The sequence below is a fragment of the Lottia gigantea genome (genome assembly GCF_000327385.1).
Source record: "Lottia gigantea unplaced genomic scaffold LOTGIsca_91, whole genome shotgun sequence".
Classification (NCBI taxonomy): Eukaryota; Metazoa; Mollusca; class Gastropoda; family Lottiidae; genus Lottia; species Lottia gigantea.
Window position 1 is genome coordinate 131,455 of NW_008710984.1, and position 23,592 is coordinate 155,046.

The 23,592-nt window shown below is 32.9% G+C and overlaps 2 protein-coding genes across 2 annotated transcripts; both read left to right on the forward strand.

Annotated features, from left to right (window-relative positions):
• Positions 1-1,808: 1,808 nt before the first annotated feature.
• LOTGIDRAFT_169936 (hypothetical protein) lies at positions 1,809-3,578 on the forward strand (the record flags this gene model as incomplete). The annotated part of the gene is made up of 4 exons (XM_009068571.1): positions 1,809-1,926; positions 2,425-2,526; positions 3,056-3,142; positions 3,535-3,578. The coding sequence occupies 4 exons, from the start codon at positions 1,809-1,811 to the stop codon at positions 3,576-3,578; spliced, it is 351 nt and encodes a 116-aa protein (XP_009066819.1).
• Positions 3,579-12,432: 8,854 nt separating this feature from the next.
• LOTGIDRAFT_169937 (hypothetical protein) lies at positions 12,433-22,179 on the forward strand (the record flags this gene model as incomplete). The annotated part of the gene is made up of 4 exons (XM_009068572.1): positions 12,433-12,456; positions 20,367-20,448; positions 21,246-21,479; positions 22,148-22,179. 4 exons carry the CDS (start codon positions 12,433-12,435, stop codon positions 22,177-22,179), a joined length of 372 nt encoding a protein of 123 aa, XP_009066820.1.
• Positions 22,180-23,592: the final 1,413 nt, after the last annotated feature.

The window sequence follows — 23,592 nt, forward strand, 5'->3', positions numbered from 1 at the left end:
TATAGGATCCTCCAAAACCCTTTGCATATATCAATTAAGCCACAAAGCAAGAATTTCAAGCTGTAACAAAAAACCCATCGGTTATGATGAGGTCTCATGTCAACCTAGTTTGTCAATAATCATTACAAAGCGATGTTCCCCCAGTCACGTTTAATGATACACATATAAGGAAACAACAATTTATTAAACTCATATACATTTGACGAAACTTGATATGATTGTTTGTAATCGCCCAAAGGATGAACCCTATTGAAAATCATAAATATCGAAAATGTTTAGTATGAGTTATTGCTCTTGTTTTTGAAATGCTCGTAAACACCCTAGAAGGCGCAATTCTTGACGGATTTGACGAAACTTGGTGTGAGTGTTTGTTATCACCCAATGATGAACTCTATTGAAAATCAGAAAAAATCAAAAAATATTTAGTATGAGTTATTGTCCTTGTTCTTTTAAACATGTTTAATTTTTTAGCCCGTAAACACTCTAGAAGGCACAATTCTTGACAGAAGTATGACTGAAGGTTGAATATTTCATTTTGGTTATTGTTATTGTACTGCCAAATGTTTTTATTCAAAAGTGGGTGGGCGTATATTACCTTGCCTGGCAAGCTATCTTTTATATTATTGAAATATCATGGCATGAAAGATTTTATTTCAATCTAACAACATCATACATCAGGGCATATCAAATAACTTACGGAATAATATCCTTTCGGGAGATAACTTATGCATTTCAATATCAAGTTTTCGGAGATGAGCCTAAAAAATAATAATAAACTATGTAATCCATGTGGTAAATTTTTCATTTATCAATGCATTCTAAAATCTTCTAATACACAAACGATTGAAGTACAAACATAAGATCAGATACTATGGTCAAATGTTACAGAAGCAGAAATAGTTAAGTTTTCTGGAGATCGAACAGGTTGAAATTCAGTTACATGTTTCATTTTATTCGTTGATATTTCTAACACCTGTATTTAAATATCATTAATAAATCATATTTATTTTCAGTCCAATACTAATAGCTTTGAAGTGAGCGTAAAATTAACCAAGCGAACGTAAATCCTGAACAATGGCCTTCCATACATTAATGAATGAAAGCCTGGTACTTGACTTACTATTGAAAAATACTGACCAAATGTTACCAATATAAATTATATTTACCATTCATCAAGAATAGTCCGATGTTTTATACAATATGAGTATAATGCACCAATAAGGCACATACTACCAAACCAAACAGTCTAAAAATGATTCATATACTTCACAAGTACTGCACCGGAAAACAGTAGTTTTTTTACAACTAGGGGATAGTGTTACCTCAAATAGTATGCTATGAGCCGAAAAAGCATGGGACCCTTTTCTGGCTCTTCTTCTTTGTTGTCCAGGTTAAGTGTCACATTAAAACTTTTTTTTAGGACTTTAACCTTGTTGTTGGAATGTGAAAATTCGAAAAGGTCCTATACATTTGAAAAGTGCTCAAATAGTAACGTCGTGTAAACGTCGTGGAGACAAACTTTGTCAAGTTTTTGGTTGGTTCGTAAATATGTTCAACGTTTCGGACTAAAAAAGAACTCAATTAATCATGTAATGCTTTCAGATAATGACGTGACGTAGAATTTCTATTACTATGGACCTGATTAAACCAAAGTGACCATACGTGTTAGGTTTTTAGAGGTGTATACAAGGTAAGTGGTAAATATGATCCTAATGATAAATGAAACTCATCGAAAATCATGAAATTTTCACGTGTATAAGATGGGCAGCCGGGCGAGTCTCCTTTGTAAGAATGGGAGGGGCGTAGAAATGTCACTGAGTGTATATGCTGCGGGTGGACAATTGAATGCTATTGTGTCTTATCTAGAAATAATTAACAAGGAAGGGGGTCGATTACGTGGATATAGGCCTTTCATTGATAAAAGCAGTGAGAAGTTGCAAGTCGATAGTCCGAAATACAATGTCCACGCATAAATTACATTATGTATAGCAATTCTCAAATTTGATTTTTAAATTCTTATAAAAAAAAACAGAAACTATGAAAAAGGTTAAGACAATATATCGGGTGCCCCCACCCCCAAAAAAAACGTCCCAAAGTTCGACGGGTAGTATCTCAGCTGTTGGTAAACTGATCTCTTTCAAAATTCTCACAGATATACTTCAATATGTCGTTGTCCAATCCAGAAAATATGAAAGTCATCGAAAAATCATCGACCCAAACAAAATAACATGTCAAAAAATGGCCTTGATATTGCATTTGATAACCGAACCCAGTTCTACACGTTGAAATTAAATCAGAATCTCCCTTCAGAAGCATGATGCACTTTCTTTTGTCGTATCGCTGAATACCGTTTTTTAACTGTAAGAATTTATTGACCATTTTTCGATTTTTATATTTCATTTCTGTTTTTATGTCATTGTGTAGATTATCGAGTTTGGAGAATGTTACTTCGATATATATTTGGTTTTATGCTCTGTATGTCTATGATTGTATTAATTGATAGTCGACCTGCATCAGATTTATTAGGTATGTATATTAAGGTGAAGTATGGGTGCAGTAGACAATGATTGGGAGATTGATGTCACACTCCCACTTTTAATGAAGTAAGACGAAGTGTAGAAAATGGTTAAAGAGAAAGAGTTAAAGATGGAGTGGATCTATAAAACAGGAATTGTGACTTAAACTATCTGTCACTGTTTAAATATATGTTTTGTGCTAATGTTATTAATTCGGTGACTCAATATCTGTAATTTTATCAACTTTATTTGCTTATACTTGTAACTGGTTGAGAATTTAATATAGTATTTATACATATACATATTTCATGCCAATTCAATACCGGTATCTTATGATTCAATTACTTGCGTTATTTCTTCGGACAATTCTTTATATTTTGCTACTAATTCGACTCAAAATATCCCCTAAATAATTTCACTTCATGTTGCACAAATTTGTTATATGACGTTGACAGCTAGTGCAAGACTTAAGATGATTCATATTTGATTTTCACTTGTTTTACTATTCATATACTTATTATAGCTTGACTTTTATTCAGAAAACTTAAGAGTCAAAAGAGGAGCTAAAGGTGAAGGAACTGGTTCTTTCACAAAACGACCACCCCAATTCCAAAAAGGTAGTAAAGGTAAGTAGTCACTATTATGGTCCTAAAGTTATAAAGTTTTCACTTTGATAATAATACGTTTGGCGTTGAGTTCATGTGTAATATATCTTGACACACACTTTCTGTACTAAGGAAGTGTAATATCTTGATACACAGTAATGTACTAATGTAATATCTTGATATACAGTAATGTACTAATGTAATATCTTGATACACAGTAATGTACTATAGAAGTGTAATATCTTGATCTAAGGACGCCTCTTGATACGTGGTCCTGTGCTTTGGAAAGTTTAAAATCTTGATACATAGGGTACCGGTATTCGATTGTTTTAAGGGAGTGTGAAATCTTATTAACTTGACACAACTCCAAATCTTAATAAAGTCATACATGATATTATTTGATGTTTTTCCAGATCGGCATGGTAAGAATTTCTGTTGTAACAAACCACCAGGATAACGACTCTTATCCAGCTGTATCACTCAGTGCAAGATTATATATGTTATTAGTAAAATAGAAAAATGAAAATGGTCACAAAATGTGTTTAATAAATAGGCAACGTATAATGTCACTGATTGGTACGTTTTCCTTATTTTTCCGATGAAGTGTAGGCCTAGGCTACGTTGCCAGATTGGTCGAGATCTCGTTATTTTTGCTGTTCAATAACCCAATACACTAGGCCTATGTCTGGATCTGAACACGATGTGAACACAATCCAGGCTTCGTGAACGCGAATCCCAGGACAGAAACCCAAATACAGATACTATCTCGTTTCAATTTTGATAGCTCGTCGTCCGTAAGAGTAAAAAAGAAATTTACCATTTTCGTGGAAGGCAGTGGCGGTAGGCCTACCAGCCTCCCGATATTATATTCTTTAACTCGATAAACTGTAAATATTTGAATGTCACGTGGTATTGCGTCATCGGAAGTCAATAAATACAGCGTCGTGTTTTTGTTCATTACGTCATCGTGGGATTCCAATTAATTTGACCTGGAAGCTTGTCAGTAGGCCTACGCTCAGATGCAATACTAATGTAAATATAATTCACATAGATTGTGTACATACGATGCCACATCTGACTTTGTTACCAGAATCAGAACACGAACTTAGTAGACTGCCATGTGGAAGGCGTGGCTAAAGCCAAACTGCTGATCACGTTCATGCGCAATGAAAGAATGTTTTCAACTACTGAAAACACTTGAAAGGCCACACTAATAATTGACAGACGGCTAATAAAACTAAGTTGAAAATCGATAGTTGACTCTCGCTTTCTCTCAAAGAGTGCCGCCAGCTTGAATAATCGCGGATTATTTTGTGAATTGGCTGATTAACATTTGTATAGGCCTATATGAAGCTGACCCACAAAATACAATTTACATGTGATTTAAAGTTTTGGTTGATATAATCACTACGTAACTAAAAAAGAAATAGATTGATTTTGCATGATCATGAAAATTTAATGATTTAGATGTGGGTCAAACAAGTTCGTGCCTGTTATTTTCATATAAGAACGACTCGTAGGTCTAGTTTTGCAATGGAGTTCGCTTTTATTCTAAAGTATGTGTGACGTTTGTCTAATGGATGATGCCATTGGAAAAGCCACACGGAAATAAAATCGATCTATATTTTCATCAGATTATCCTCAAAATTAGCCTTATATATTTGATCTAATTTCTAGTATTACAGGGCCACAAAAGCTCTTTACCCGTTGAGTGTCGATGAACCTATACACCTACGCGATTATATACCTAACAAAATCCAACCAAACGCAAACAAAGCAAACCAAATGTTACCAATAAGATTTGATATCGGAAAACAAGACGATTAAGGACAGTTTCAATACAATGTTATATTGATTGACTTAAATATTTGACGAAGGTACGTTACTGGTGAACTTTAGTAATAAATACGTCGGTTTTGAGAGTGGTGCGTAAAAAATTGTGTACAATCCATATGATAAGTGTTCTATTTTGATTATTTTCGAAATAAAAAAGGAGATTAAAAAGTAAGGCTAAATCAAAATATATTCAACCAAAAACATTTTGACCACAGGAACTTCCATTGTGACAATCTGATGTTTACAGTAATATAGTATAGTGTGGTTTGTATTATTCAATTTATACCAACAAAGTCCTTTGGTGTGCTCTGGTACCCTTTATGATGTTATCAGGTATCCATTCTATCTGTGATATTCTCTAGTATCATTTTGTCATATTCTCTTGTAACCTCTATGATTTTAAGAAAAATCTTGCTGTGTTCATGTCAATACTACCTCAAAGTAGAGTTGGGCCATGTGAGGCTTTTGTGTATCGTGATATAGACAATTTTGTATCAAGATTAATTCAAATATCTTGATATAGTAAATTATCTGGAAATAAACTCTTTGTAATGTTATGAAGCATTTATTGTTTTGCTTTTAGCTATTTGAAAACTGGCGCATGAGGCCCAAGATCTAAGACTTTGTCAAATTTTGATGTTGACATTTCAAAGTAAGCCAAGCAATTTAGCCACGAGGCTGATTGAGGATGGGTTATTCTCAATCAGACACATTTAAATTTATGTCTATCAAAACCAAATATATCTAGTGTTGTATTCTCGTTGTAATGTATATAATACAGATCGTGATATAATTCCCTTAGTAAATTATACTTTACTAAATGGCAAGAGTGTGAGATATAGGTGCTGTAACATGTAAAGAACACATCAAACAACTTCTATAAGGAAAAATAGTTTATAGGGAGGATATTCATGACCTGAAAGAGGATGGATTTCTGATTTCTGACCAACCTCCACAAAATGACACCAAGGTGCTCTAGTGAGGTTCACCAACTGGGCGTAGTTAGGCTTACACGACCAAGCTGAGATTCAAATGTAACTGCATAGCGCGGGTCATAGAAAGTAGTTGTCTAATGGCAAGCCTTTAAGGAGCCATGTTACGTGTTTTATAAATAGTTTTTAAACGGTCATTTTGGCCCAATTTATAAAATATTATCCAGAGTTTCGAGAACTGATCATAAAATAACAGACTTAATTGAAGAATTAATAGTTTCTGTAGGTCAACGTCGTTAAACTCGAACAGTGCTAAAATCTTAGGATATCGTCTTTTTTACGCCTGATATCGCGAAATATCGTCACGATAGCATCTATATATGGGTATGGGAAAAGTGTCATATCGTATCGTCCGGATTTTTCTCATACCGTTTTTTTCGGAGTGGAATGGACACTATCAGGTGCAAGTTGTGTTCTAACGGCATTCTATATTTCATAAAAACTCTCTACCTTGTTTTATCAAATACTTAGTTATGTCCCTTGATCAACAGAACTCACCAATTGCTGGTATACCAAAAGATGGAAAATGTATTTCAAGTAACAACAAAAAGAAAATTAACGATTAAAGAACTTAGGAATCATGCGTTTAGAACGTTATTTTTCTTTATTTATATTATACTTACGGTGACAAACGTTTTCTCGAGGTCATTAGGTTTGTTGAATAAAAGATCACGGTCCCTATTTAAATTGTTCTTTTTAAACATAATATATCTATAAAGAAAAAATGACAATCTGAATAATATGCAGCTCTAAATTCTTTTTCCCCGGGATGGACTTATGGATGAAAAGAACAATAAAGCAGAAAAGAACATACGAAACCATCTAGGTCTGTATTCAAAATAGAAATGAATTTCGAAAATTCATCTGTAATTAAAATTGATTTAAATTTTTTAGAAAAAAATGTAATGATAAGCTAAACTAACTATATAAATGTAAACATGGTATGTAAACATGTTTCTTCAGATAAAATTTTATATTCTCGGAGTACTTCATAACAACATAAAAAAGAGTAAATCAAATGGATATAATCCCCAATCTCGGTCAAAAACAACTTATTGAAAGCCTTGATTAGATATAAAAACCTATTCATTCAGTTTATACGTCAACAACTACAATTGGGAAGTATCTATCAATGATATAGATCTTTAATTAGTTCAATGACAATATCCCACCCTAGAATTGAATAGAAAGGGTGTGTAAATAGGGGCACTGACCCAAATTAAAAGTCTTTTAAAGGAATACTACCTCTTAAAAAGACTCAAACTTGGTCAACAAATGTATATAGATTCACCAGTTGGACTTACAGATGCCATGACTATAAAGAATAGAATCTCTTTATAACACCCTAAATCCATTAAACTAAATAATTGTTGAAAAACACGAAGCAAAATAACTTAGTTTAATGAATTCTTATTAAGATTTGTGGATTTATTTGATTTTAGAGGGATTCTGTTGTATAGTTTTGACACCAGGTAATTCCACTGATGAACAACGACTCATTTTACATATTTCAATTTTGTGGTCATCCTAAGAGGAAGTATACCTTTAAGTAATGGGAAACTTATAATATAGATATTAAAAGTCTAGAACAAGGCAATATTGCGAAGGAAACCTCAGATAAGGAAGAAGTATTTACTTATCAAGGATTTATAAGAGATAAACTACTCCACACAAGGTAAATTTTCATTGTTAATTTATGTACTGTATTCTTATTTTTCAAATGCTGCATTTAGTGAACCTTAGAACATAACCCGACCAATCTGGCATTACCTGTTCTTCAGACATGATATACGGATGATATATCAGCATGTTTAGATATATGGGAATATATACTACTTTTGGATCACTTTGAGAATTTTCACAATTCTACCATCCGAAGTACATTGTACAATATCCGACATGTAAAAATGACATTCATTGACATTCATACCTCATTCTATATAACGTCCGAGGAAAGGGTAGGGCCAGATTTGTCGAGTTACATAGAACCGGAATGAGCGATCCTCTGACCGTTAATCGCAGTTGCAAAAGGTGACACACAGGGGCGTAGCGTGACCATTTTGGTTGGAGAGGGGGGGGGGGGGGGTGTTACTTCTAAGATATTCCGACGAACACGTGGTCTTTTAAACGCTCCTTTTGAGAAAAAAAATAACTAGCACTAAGTTATTATCCATAAGACGCTAATGGCTGGGACCATCGGTAAAATCGAACGGTTGATATTCCTAATATTGTCAATATTTACAATATTTACCGTTCCTGTCAGTAGAGCCGATTGCATTGGGATCTTTAAAGTCATTGGGAAATGATGCAACAACTTGTCGACTTGTTTCTTGGTACAACTGAAACATTTTACCGACAATCACATTTAATTTAGTTTACCGATAACATCATAACCGCAAAATGGTTTTCACGCTTTCGCTTAACCAATCGGTTTTACTGACGGCTGTAGCCATTACCGTCTTAGACCGACCGATTCCGCGGAGTACGGTGTTGGATTATCGATACAGAAGATCATAGAAGCATACTCGTGCTTCTTCTATTTTCGATTCTTCTAATTTCGAGGGTATTAATTATCACACACAGTGCACTGCACCGAATAAACTCGAACCGCACCCTGCACCTAATAACCTTGCCATGAACACCGTACCGAATATACCCTAATCGTACATTGCATCTCTTTTTTTCGATGCCATAAATTTCCAGTCGACTTGTTTAAGTATCATTATTAGATTAAATATTAAAGTTTATTTACTTGATATATTTAATCTTGCATTTCAACAAATGTTACTACTGTATATTATTTACTTAAACTGCACTATCCTGTTATGGTTTTCTTTGATGCTTATGCCATACATTAGATATTACTGAGATTCCTTTTTTAAAAATATTTCTTTGAAGTCTATTGTCTGCAGTAATCTTATAATTCTATAAGATATTCTGATATGGTATATATATGTATGACAATATTCCAATTGCTAAGGTAAGGTGACTCACATACGACATTATTTCGCTTTTTATTTCGAATTAAAAACTTGAATTTTCACCTGATAATTCTTGTAATTTTGAATTAAAAACCTTTTAATTCTATATGACCAGCCTCCATCTTCTTGAATTATCACCTATGTGAAAATAAAAGTTTTTAATTCAAAATTATAAGAATTATCACCTTATTTTCACCCAGGTTAAAATTAAAGTTTCATCTAAGCAAAAATAATTTTCACTAAGGTGGAAATTAAAGTTTTTAATTTAAAATAAAAAGTGAAATATTTATGTGATCCACCGTACTAAGCACCTTGTGGTTACTAAAAGCACCTTCATCGTGGAAATACAATAGGCCTACATTTTATTTCAGAAATAAAACATGAAATTAGAAGGTTTGATCTGGGCAATACTGGGATGTATATTTCTTATTTATACAGTTGAATGCCGTCCAGCAAATATTTTGGAAGGTCAGTGTAAATTCATGCTACCTAATTACAGGCAAACAAACACATTAATTAAGGTCATCGCTTGAAAATATTGGATTGTTCGAGAACATGTGTCATCAATTAAGAGTATTAGTATCAAACCTTATTCGAATGAACAAGAACACTCCAATTTTTCTTGCCCAAGATATGATAAAACCCTATAGTTTTTCGTATGAGTTGATCATTTATCGATCTTCTGAAGGATAGGAACTAGAGCAGATGAAAATTATTGCCAATCGTAGCCAAACCATGAAAATTTTAAGGATTTTAGTTACCTTATCGCAAGATTTCTTACGATTATTGTGCCAATAAAGGAAAACATCTTTAATCCACACTGTTCTTGATGGCCTGGTAATGGTTTGATTATGAATTTTATTATGAATTTCCTCCCAGGAAGTTGATTGCACGAAAAACCCTTTTGAAATTAACTCACAAAATCTTTAAGATCAATCCGCTCTGATTACTATTAGATATTGTATTAGGGCACAGCGAAATCAGATCGTCATTTCAATTGTTTTAGATATTAGCTTGCTGAGAAGAATTTTGAGACAAATCGCACCAACTCTACCTCCATTTCCACCTCCAACTCCATATAGTAAGTAGTGATTAGTAATTGAGATATTTGAAGTATATAGAATCTGAGAATTTTACACCCAGTCACAATACTGTAACATCCACAGGAAGCTTGTTTTCCAAAACATGCTGACTATTCTGTCCCCCATTTCTTTATAATAACACTATGTTTGATTAATTGCAGCATGTGGAATTTCCAACTGAATTTCCACACAAGTGCATAATTTGTCTATCCTATGCTCTATGATAAAAAGTAACATTAAAATGAAATAGCGTGCATACGCATCTTATAACCATTTTTGAGATACAAAAACGCGAAATAATGCAATTTTTGCAACCCACAGTAGTAGTTTTGTAGATCTCACATTTGATATCGGGTTGTCGTTTCCACCAGAATACCTTCACAGTTTTATCTATTTTCAGGATTTGAGCATGTTTGTTGCAATGGTGGTATGTCAGGGTAGACGGGGCAATAAGGCTGTGAAAGCGCACATATCCAGTCAAATCTGAAATAAATCAATTATAAAAGATATCAGTCTTTAATTTAAACTATCAGTGTTTCACGTGGATTGGTATGGGCAAAACACTTTTGGAAATGATTATAAATCTATGATTGCCAAACGCAATATTGTGTCCTGAAAGAGTTTTTATACACATGTAAATGTTTCCGTATATTATCGTGGCCTCTGTCCGACAGACCGTCAATACTTCTTGTGAGACTACAGTTTATATCTGATTTTAATTAACTTGAATCTGGTCATTTATATTGATGAGATTTTGGCCATGAATTTTTTTTTTTTTTCGGTTCTTTCTTTCTTTTCTTTATTTTTGATATTAGGGTGGTTGAAAGGTGACAAGCTACTATCAAACAGAAGGCACTGGCACAGGGTTAAAGCTATGATCATGTTTTTGTTCAGTTTTGTTTAGTTTCCTTTATTTTTATTTTTAGATCAAGGTGGTTGGATGTGTTGTAACAATGGCATTGGATAAACCAAAGGGTGTGCAATGTTCTGTGAGAGCAATGATATGGTACTTTAACGAACTAGTGTAATAATTGTATATCTTTCTATTGTTCTAGTTTTATTCCATTTATTCATATATATTCATATTGGAAGACTAATTTTTATATCTGTAAAAAAAATAGCCTTTCTCACAAGTTTATAATCAAGTCATAATGAGCTAAATTCCAATGATCGATCGGTTACTTCATAAATATTCTAGTTTCACACTTTTCATAAGGGAGATAATTTTAAAGTCACCAATCGATAATTTCAATCTTTATGGTATTTCAGTTTTGAGATCTGGTATAGGTTTTGTTTTCACGTTAACGGATTCAGTTTGCACTGTAGCCTACATTATTATATATTATTACCTTCAATAAAACCCTTTACAAACCTTTTATTATGTTTGTTATATATCCACAACTATTCCTTATATCATATTGATAATATTTTAATTTGATTTAATTCTTGTTGAAATCTGTTTTTTCCGTAAAATATGTATTGGCTAATATGTTATTAAATAATTTACATTGAACCTTTCTATGTCGCCATCAGCTCTGTGTTCAAACGACGCTTGCTATATCTTCTAGGTATTCTTACCAAGCTTAACATATTATAGATATAAGTTAGATTTTTTAATATCAAAAAGGTTTGTTTTTCTATATAAAAAAATATCCGCCGGTTAGGAAGATTGGTGTAGCTGAGGGGTTGGGAGTCTTCGTCGAAACATTTGAAAATTTGAACTAAATATCAGGAATATTCGACTCAATATCCAGAAAGCTGGACTTAGTATGTGGAATATTCGACCTACCTATTCCAATGAGCAAAATAAAAAAAAACTGTAAGGGCCGTATGCTGCGCTCAAACTTAACTCTAAGTCAGACTTCGGGTAAAGTCAGACTTTGTAAAGTTTCGCCTGAGTTCGACTTTGTAACTAATTCATTTCGGTATGCATGGCTTCAACTTAAACTTATCTTTGTTAAGTTTAACTACCTCTGTCTATGTACGAAAAACCAACGATAACTCAAAGAATTATAATTTAATTTCGAATATATTTGTTAATAGAAAAAGTGATTTTTTTACTAAAATTTTGATCGGACACTTACGGACAGCAAGAATTTGGCATGTTTCTTTACTATAAATACGCATCAGGGTCATTACAAATCATGATTTGATTGATTGTTCAAGATATCAGATAATTACTTACTGTAATTCCTTATCGATGTAGTGGATGAGTTTAAGGGTGTATTGGAGTCGAAACAAAATTATATTCGGTCCATACAAAGGAAGGAAAAGGCGTGGAGAGAAATAGAGGCCCACTTTCTTTAAACGAGATCACAAGCAGTTAAAGAAATGCTGGAATAATTTGAAAATGAAGGTAAAAAAATCTGTAGCGATTGAAAAAAGAGAGAAAGAAAACTGGTGGTGGTATACTGGAGACAATGGATTCTAGTAATTCAAATCAGGTGTGTGCTATGATACCGCGGCACAAATACACCCTTTGCAGAATGATTTTGATAACGATATAGATTTCCATCAAGATAGCTTCACTTTGGCTCAACGGATGTCGGGTTAGTTAAAGGGATACAGTTCTCTGATTATACATAATTTGAACTTCTCAAATCCGCAAATCCAATTTCAATAAAAAGTAGATATTAATATGTCACTTCGAATTGACAAGTGCTGTGGAAATTTCGAAAGGAGATAAATTACGAGACTGATTCCACGTCTTCGAAATAAGTTGCACGATTCGAACTGTTAAGTAACACCTTACTTTAAACAACCCCTTCTGCATTGGTAGTGAATTTTTCAATTCCAGCGGAACATCGTGTCCAGATACAAATACAGTTCCAACACAGAAATCATCACTGATTCCATGTGTACAGCCAATTGTTCCGATTATCCCCGAAAACTGCGCAATGTCCTAAAAACCTCGTTGTATTGTTTTTATTTCATTTTCATCTGGAAACGTAATTACCTCGGGCCTATGAATAGCTATAGCCCTTGATACCAATTTCACTTTTCGGGAGAATCTGGATTGATGAACGCCCATTATGTCCCCCACGTTTATTTGGAAAGAGCCACTAGCATACCAACGAAGACATACCAATAACTGTAGTAATGGTGGGATATGTACAGTTTGGTCACATCGATGATTGAACTAATTTGAAAAAAATGCAGAACGCCATCCTTCGGAAATCTGAAGCGTTTCGTAAATTCACTCTCGTCTAGATCTTCCATTGGATTTGAGCGGTCTTTAAATCTCCTTTCCACATGGTAAATATCTATAATATGGTGTAATTGATTGAAATAATCTTCCATTGTCACAATTTCAATCGCAAACGTATATAAAGTATGGCTAAAATCTGCTACCACCCTATCTTTGACTTTACTTAAGTTTTGTCCATAAAACGCTCGAGTAAAGCATGACTTACATCAAAGATCGAGCGCAGCATACCTAAAGTCTGGCTTAAGCTCGACTTTGAGTAAAGTACGACTAAAGTTCGACCGCAGCATACGGCATTAAGAACTGTATAGTTAAACTTTATCCTCTCTATTGTCAACCTTATTGCACTTGCACTTGATATAAACCAATTTATTCAACGATTTCTCAAGAACATTTTGTTACCAGCTGTCGACATGAATTATGTGTTTTGGTTATTTTTGGTAGTGTTCGTATTATGGTACAATTCCAAATAAATCGCCACATGTTACACTATAATTTTGTTTATTTACCACCAATAACAAATAATTTCACACTCTGGTGCTCATAATATTTTAAATGTCTCGTTGTTATTGAAGTAGCCTAATGCCACTGTCCTAGCAAAATTAAAACACTTTGAACACTGCTTGGCGTTACCCGTCCTCATTAGTGCAGTCGTAAAACTCCACTAATTTCATTACTTTTCGTTGTTACTGAACGAGTTGTGTCATATGAATTAAAAATTGTTAGATTAAGAAAACAGTCAACTGCAGACTGATCTCATGTTAAATATTTAATCTCAAGTTATCTTCTTCATATTATTCTCTATTTTCTTGGACGAGGGTCATCCACGATATATTGCAAAATTACAATAAAAGCCCATGGTGACGGGGTTTTCGGTTGTACTCCGCGCTAAGAATCTGGGTATGTATAAGTAAATAAATCTGTATATGTTTAATCCTGTGGAAAATTTCCAGAAAATCCCCTTTGAGTAGGCTACGCTTACGAACACAATTTAATCGCAGCCTTACACGTCAACGCAAATGCAGTCCGAAATGGCCTCAGAGGTTCCTACGGCCCTGTAAATATTACAATATCTACCTAAAATATGTCGTATTTAGATTTGAGATCAAATAAAGGCGAGGTGGTATTAGGTTTTAAAGATTATTGACATAATATATATATCAACATCATTAATATTGAAAATCCTTCGAAAAAGATCGTCGCACTTTGGTCAGACGCTTGCGATTGGTCAGGACCAGTGGTTGGTGCGCGCGGGTTACCTGCTATACAAGAGCAGATATCATAGAATCGCAGTTGACTTCTTTTATATAGTTTTATCATGTACAGCAAGAACTATCTGTAATAACCCTAGGTCCTAATCTTTGGTATGTTAGGGTTTCCACGATCAATAAAATGCTTTGAAATTCCGACTGGGATTATAAGAAGATTCAGTCACAAGCCTATCTGTTTAAATATTGACTTAAGTATTTTTAAAAGGTCTCAGATGTCAATATTTTACGGTTGTGTGTGGTGATTGGATATATTAATGTAAAAGGTATGGATTAAATTTGACGTAGGCGACAGTGCCTGTACGTAAAATATATAAAGCATTGTTTCGGGGTTGGTTCTGTCTTGAAGCATCACGGTTCACACTTTGGATTGAGATCGGTACGCAAAAGGATTTCAAGACAGAAAATTTATATATAAACAATTTGATTGCAAAGAATAGTTTCATAGACGCTTCTTAAAGAGACAGCTTGGAGTGACAAATTCGTAAGAGCCAATATCGAAAAAAAATGAAATATATTATGTGGGACCAACTCTAATTTAGTTGACAATTCAACCAATAAAAAATTCGGAAAACGCGCATTGTTTGAAGACTGTCAGTGTAGGTTTAAAGAGATATCTACTGATAGCGGATCATCTCGGAGTGGATATCTATCCATATTTTTAAAAACATTATTATATTTCAGTTAAATTAAAAACATCGGAGATGGGCAGTTCTTTATCTTAACACGTAAGTAAGCTTTTTGGTTTTTTTTAAAACAATGTATTTGGAAACTAAAATATCTGTGGCGGGAACTAATTGATACAAAGGCTTCAGGAGGGACGAACGTATTACCGCACGACATACATGAGGTGGACAAGAAATTAATTTATTGATTAGAGAATATTTGTAAGTGTTGATCTCGTATTTAATTAAATTTTATGGGTAGAGGATCTAATTGTAAGTAGGTAAACCTCATACTTGATCCAGAATTTAAGGTTTTACATTGCTCAATTGCTGAGAACACATCAACTATCATTCATAAACCACCTAGAGTGACTAGTGGGGTACAGATCATAAGCTTTCCTCAGAATTCATAAAGTTTTTATTGAAATGATAAATCTGAGAAGCGCTGAATCAATTTTCCCATGGTTGATTTTAAATGAATAAATATAATGTATTTGTGAATATGCCCACTTTCACTATGTCATAAACATCCTTAATTGACCAATTTTGTCATCACATGGGCTTTTAGAACCATAAGTTCCAGTTATCGTACAACTTCAGTAAGCTCCCGTAGGAAGTAAATGTGTTATCAAATCATACATACTTTCCAAGTAATCGTACAGTTTCAGCAAGCTACTATGTAGCGCAATAGTGTTATTTATAACGGTAATTGAAGCCTTGCAATGGATTCTAATTTGAGTTTATTCCCACACGGCTGAACGATAATAGAATAATCCAAGGGGTTTTATTTCGATTTTCTAAAAAACTAATAGATATTGCTGAATATTCATGGAGAAAAAGCCTTGGGGGTGGGGGGTGGGGGGGGGGAGTTGTGCAGAGGCCCCAGACGCCAACTTATTTCAAGTGGCTTGAGATCAATTTTGAGCAGACCTTTGTGACAGACCTTCACAGGCCTTGGGGAGGGGCCTATGGCCCATTTTTTCCGAATGTTTCTGAATATTGTGCGATATTATAATATTTCAAAATATATCCTGTACGCTGTCACTATTAAAAAAAATAAAGACAGGGTTCTTTTGATAATTGACTGTACAGGAGAAAATCTTTTCAAATTTAAGCTTATAGTGTGTATTTATTTGTTAATTGATGCCATCAGAATTGAGATGGCCTGTTTACTCTAAAATATAGAAAATTTTAAGCAGGATTAAGTTTCTGTAAGAAGCTTAGCTTATCTTTTTGAATATTAAACTAATGCTCTTAAAAAATCATTGAACATGGAACTTTCATTCTGGCCATATTATTCCTGGAAAACTTTGATATTTTTCGCTTAAAAGGGACAAAAATCCAGTGAAAATAAATACATTATGCCTACTTATACTCTTAATGTATCTTTAATGGGTTTTTATCGGTCTAAAGCCTTTATAATCTGCAATTTAACAGATTCTTTCTACACATTCTTTTGTTGGGTCGTATTGCCATTATAGGTAGGCGGTTAGGGGCAAGTACTATCGATCTACATCGGATTTTTTTCTGCATTCATACAAAATTAATATTCTAGTTTAGAACCTGAGGCGTTCAAGGGCAATTTTTATTTTATTTCAGAATACTACTTTTTCAATTTTTACACAATTTGAAGAGTCTGTTTTCATCACTTATGTCAACCCATCAACTGTTATAGGAAAATACTATAAAAGTCGCAGTTCTTGGCGGATTACGAAAAACTTGTTAAAACTAGTTTAACTAAGGCATCAACAAATCCAGAAAATAATCAACGTGAGTTATTGCTCTTGTTCTTCAAAAAGGGTGCTGCTTTTTAACCGTATATGGGATTTTGAAATTGACGAAACTTAGCAGAATTCATAATAGGTAACACGACGTAAAGACTGAGTTATTGCCCTTGTTCTTTGAATAATTTTTATGTATTTATGACTTGGATATGGCGCCGAATTTGCCTACAGTCAAGTTGAATAACATTCTATAACCATAACCCGTTCAACTGACGTTAGCTAGTATACATTTTAGCATTACAGGATCATTTTCCTTAAGTCTGTATAAGGCTGTGAGATAAAGTTAAATGTTGATGAAAATGAAATAAAAAAGACAAAATCAGGAAGTACTTTATAGTTTCTAATGACAATCAGAAGTACTTGTTACCTTACTCATTGTTATCTATTGAACATTCTTATTTTAGAGTCAGTTTTACACAAAAATAATTTGTTAGAAAAAGATTTTTTTTAAATTATACACGTATGTTTATAAGTTACATCTGAATTCTGAAAGGAGACAATAATATTAACATTTTCTATTTAATATTAATAAATAGATTTTGTTTTATTCAATTCGTCTGCATAACAATTCTCTTTATGCTTAGTCAAAATTACCATAGTAAATACTTTCATGAGTGCCAGGTCTGCTTTGGTTCTAAAAATATATGTAAATATACGAAATATACGAAATTATATTTCGCATTAAAAGGTACGAGAGAGTTCAGATTGAAATGGATAAATTTTCATTTGAATTGGTATTCTGATGTCGAACGTAATCAAACCAAAGTCTGGAATGCATCGTTAAATTAAAACAAATTTCACCATTTAAAGTGACAAATATCAGTCGGAATTGTTTTTATCAAATTTAATTAACAATACCAACCTATGACCTTACGGATGACGTTTTTTTATCGGGCATCAAATATTAGATTTATGGCAATAGACACGGTTATTTCTCTCGATTAATTTAAATGAAGTTCTGTTTTTAGACTACATTAGGTTATTCTTAACATGTCCTGTCTCACAATGACCAAAAATATAAACTCATTCTTGATTTGGAGTATGAACCTATTTACCTATCCCAGTAGGATATTTAACTTTCCTATTTTAACTATCCCAGTAGGATATTTAACTTTCCTATTTTAACTATCCCAGTGGGATATTTAACTTTCCTATTTTCACTATCCTAGTGAGATATTTAACTTTCCTATTTTCACTATCCCAGTGAAATATTTAACTTTCCTATTTTCACTATCCCAGTGAGATATTTAACTTTCCTATTTTAACTATCCCAGTGAAATATTTAACTTTCCTATTTTAACTATCCCAGTGGAATATTTAACTTTCCTATTTTAACTATCCCAGTGGGATATTTAACTTTCCTATTTTCACTATCCCAGTGAGATATTTAGCTTTTTCAATATCCTATTATTACTAACCTAGTCGAGTATATAACTTTTATTTTTACTAACCCAGCATGATATTTAATTTTCCTATTTTGATAACTCCTGGGGGTTACTATTTTCACTAACTCAGCAGGTTATTTAAATTTTTCTATTTTACTATCCTATTAGAATATATAACTTTTCTATTTTGACAACCCCTGTGAAATATTTAACTTCTCTTTTTTCACTATCCCAGTGGGATATTTAACTTTTCTATATCGACAAACCTAATAGGATATCTAACTTTCCCTTTTTCATTAACCCAGTGGGAAATGTAACTTTCCTATTTTGACAACCCCTGTGAGATATTTTAATTACCTATTTTCACTATCCCAGAGGGATATTTAACTTTTTCAATATCGACCAACCTAGTAGGATATCTAGCACTCCTTTTTTCAATAACCCAGTGGGGTATTTAACTTTTTCTATATCGACCAACCCAGTAAGATATTTAACTTTCCTTTTTTCGCTAACCTAATAGGATATTTATCTAGACAGCCCCCATGGGTTATTAAACTTTCCTATTTTCACAAACTCAGTGGGATATTTAACTTTCCTATTTTCACTATCCCAGTGGGTTATTAAACTTTCCTATTTTTACTATCCCAGTGAGATATATAACTTTTCTATTTTCACTATCCTAGTGTATATTTAACTTTCCTATGTTGACAATCCCAGTGGGTTATTAAACTTTCCTATTTTCACTATCCCAGTAGGATATATAACTTTGACTTACTCATTAGGATATTTTTTTTTTGTATTTCCTATTTTAACTTACCCAGTAGAATATATAACTTTCAGTCCTCCAGTAAAAAAAAGTGACTTATAATGCAGCACTGGGTATCCTTGAATTTTCGGAATATAATTCAATCTTCATAATACAATGCGCCATTTAGAAATTTAAAATTCTAAAAATTAACGTAATTAATCAATTTTGGTCATATTTTAATCTAGATCTTATTAAATGATTCATTGTGCTGAGGTTGTGACTTAGCGTGAGTTAGATGGTATATAATGAAATCAAGCTTAATCTGGCGCCAAGTTTTATTAGATTAACATTAAACACTTTCAATCCTTATATCACATATACGTACACAATGTACGTACTTGATTTTTATTGTGATATTGACTGAAAAGCATACATAAAAATATCAGTGGAAAGTCTTAGATGCCAAATTTGGGTAAATCTTGGGCTAGTATTTGCGAATGTATGTCAATCGGATTTTAAAGTTTTTGCAGGGAACAAAAGCATTCTGCATCGTATATTTTGCATCGTATTGTTTGTTGTTATTATTAAAAAAATATTATCTTTGGAACAGGGTGTGGCAAGCAGGTCGTATCATTGGTCCTGATTATTGACAACACCATAAAAACTTTGGAAGACTTTTTAATTTGGCTTTTAAATCTGCAAATTCCAGCTCGGCGTGCGTATGCAAGGTAAGGAAAGCCTTATTTATGTTTTTTGTGATTTGAATAACTATATTGTGAAACTTCAAGGACATACGAAATAATATTGTTGCAAATCATAAAAATAGAAAATACTAAATCCTGTCAAGGAACATTGCCTTGAACAACCTGAAATATAGTTATTCACTATACAATAGTTCTATTCATTATTTGTATGTATTGGCGAATAGAACCTGATTATGGATCAGAGATGTATTTTTTATATATGTTATGGTGATACATTTGACACCTGATCCATGGAGTCAAGTCACATAATGTGCAGTGCAATTACTCATATTTTCCTTTGGGACTTTTTGAACAATGTTAGTTTGAAAACTGAAGAGAAAACACATGTAGCAAAATGGCTACTTTTACGTCTTTGGAAATCTTTGCACATGAATAATTTAGTCATATGAAACTGTGTGTCGTTCCCTATCTCATACTAACTGCGTCTGTCATGTTATCGAGTAGTAACACAATATTTCGATTGTGAATGGTCGGATTAGAAACCTTTTACATTTTTGAAGAAAAATTAAATTTTGTTGATCTTGTCTATTTGTAGATGTTGCCTAAGGCAGAAATTGTACAGTTTTTAACAATAGCCTTAGTATGGTTGGCTCCCATGGTTATTGCTAGATCAATAGGTAAGCCGGGCGTGTTTTTTTAACTTGTTCAGATGGATGCCTCATGACATAAAAATTAGGATGGCTACTGTACTGATATTGACATAATTCTTGAATTGGGAGTATGCACCAGTTTACTAAATCTATATTCTAGTCTTAAAGCAGAGTATAGTCAGTTGACTCCTTAAATGTATGGTTTTGGGTCTTCATGATCGAACTTGCTGATATATTTTCAACTGCCAACAACTGGACATTGAACTGCTTGCACCTGGCGGAAAATTGAGTATACACGCTCCGAAAACTGAAAACCACAATCGCTCAATTCTACTTTCGAGTAAAACTAAATGTCGCCGCGCTAAGGTGTCGGAATATACGACAATGCCGTTCATTGCAGTTGCAAGTATAGTCAGTTGCAAGTATAGTCAGTTGCAAGTATTTCAAGATGAGCTCTTTACACCAAGAAACTCTCTCCCAAACTATAGACCTAAATGGAAAAAGAGCATGACAGGGGATTTACTGACTCACCAATATGTGAAATAAAGTAAATAAAAGCATTATTTGCCCCAGAAAATTAAGTATCAATCTGAATAGCAGACATTAATAATCTAAAGAATAAACAGGATTAAAAACAGTGTCAACATTTGCAATCATTTATGTCGTTTATGTAGGTCATCGTTGAATTTTTCATCTTATTTTCATGCCTACAATTCTATTTAACATCAACCCAGTACTGCTAGTATTTGCGCCTTTTATTTACTTCAGTAGTTTGGGAAGATTTGTGCTACTGATTTCCACACAAATTATGATTTTATTTTTAGACATTACTGAAAAAATCCTAGAAGAAAACACAGAAAATATGGAGGCATTAGCGTTAACGAATCTTGCTCGACAAAAACCAGTTTCACCATACATGCCTTCACAATTAACAGATTTATTCAACAATGCTTTCGCTAAACACACAATGATGAGGATAAAAGGCTTGAGGAAAGTATTTGATCACGTTCGAGGAAAAAAAAGTCACCCACCAAACCACCATGAAAGAAGGGTTATAGGTAAGTTAATCAAAATGATATTCTAATGAGCCATTCTATGTTGCAAACTATTTGCTTCCAAAGAAACAGATTTAAAAAGATCATAATTGTTATCATTTTAAAAGTCAAATCATGGTTCAATGATAATAAAAAATTGAACATGGAACATAATAAATCCGGTTTTTACATTTTGAAGCTCTCAGGCTACAAATGAGAGTTACACTAGGCTATTGTTCTACCTGGAATGCCGACGAACTACCCAAAAGGTACTCTTACAGAAGCCTCTAGACAATGTTATAGAATAACAATTTTGTTGACCCGTGAAAGGGAAAGTAGAACGATTTTGGTCTAGAGGGGTTTAAAAGGTCGGAATGCATGGTTCTAGCTTGGTGTGTGATCATAATACTCATTATATTTCGTGAAATTATGTAGCTTGTTGATGGCTATTGGCTATTATATGTAAGTAATATACGTCTACTAAGTGACTTTTGACAAATATGTAAACGATCTGTACTTGATAAGTACGTGATTATTGTACATTACATTGTTTTAATATGTGGACCCATTGAATTATGATTCGACCCTTGATCTTTTCGGCTACCTACCGATTGTACAGCTATCTATTTACAATCAACTCCATTTCCTCAGATTGTTATGTATTTTAAAACATAAGTAATGTTGTTTTACAGTTGGAGGTATTTGTTGCAATGGGAAAAGGTGAATATATATTTTTTTTTAATATGATAATCCAGTGCTAGTTTTTGAAAAGAAAAATGTTTACGCTAATCCTACAATAATGTTGTTTTGATAAGAACGTGACATTTTTTGTCATTATATAGTCAATTTTATAAAAGTGCATTTAAGGTACACATATCGTATATATTTAATATTTCATATTGTTTGATTTTATTCAAGCTTCGAAAAGTTCAAGTTGGTTACATTATCTCTCACTTACCCACATTAAAATATTATTTCTCAGCAAAATGAGATTGTGATAGACATTTATATACATAAAAAAAATATTTATTGAGGAAACTTCGGTAATAAAAAAGGAATTTAAGAATTATGGAGAATGTCACGCTCGATTTTGAATTTTTATAGCTTTTCAAAAGTAAAGAAACTTATGAAAACAAGGGAAATTGATATGAAAATGCTATTATTGTTGGTATTATGATTGTTATTATGGAGCTTGATACGAAAAGATTATTATAACTTATTATTATCATTATTATTATTATTATCCACTGATAAGGAAACTTTAACTGTTTAGTTTCTGTCGCATTTATACCAACCTCATGCCTTATTGTAGCTAAATATGAATCATTTGTATAGATATATTATAATCTAAATATACACACGTCAAGTCATGCATTTCTTCTGCATCGTGACTACAAGACAAGTTTACAGTCTAGAATTAAAACGTATTATTACGAGGACTAAGTCAATTAACTAAACCAAATTTAGTTAAAATTTCAACCTGCTATAAATGCATGAGGACCAACCCTCCTTTGTATCATCATTTTTATTACCATCATCAAAAATGATAACCATTTTTTCACATTGAGCACGACCATACAAAAGAAGCAACCATAATCTTATTTCGATTTTTTTTTGTAATCAGGCTAAAATTAAACAAGATTTTATAGGATTGCACTTGGATGCAGAAATATATATATATAAAGTGTATGACAAAAAATAAATCAGGAATGTTCTTAATAACCTTAGACAGTTTATCAAAAAACAGATTTAGTGATAACATGCACATAACATGTTGTTTAATATAACTGAGTAGGCTTATACATCTTCGAGTCTTTATTCTTTAATTTTGAAATGCAGGCAGATAAAACATCCATTTAAAAATTATATTTCTTATTACATTTCCATGGGCTCTCTACATAATTTGTTTTTAAATACTACTCGTAATATTTCGATTCGTTTATTTTCATTTATTCCAAGATCTGACAATATTTTCTTTCAATCAAGTTGTGATCTTACAATGCGACTGGCGTATTGATGAAGGCAAACAAAGAACCAATTATTTTATCATCATCATTTGTAAAAGTGAAACCCGGGCTAGATATGACTGTAGTCAAACATATTGCAACAAAGAATTATAATGTATGTTATTTATTTA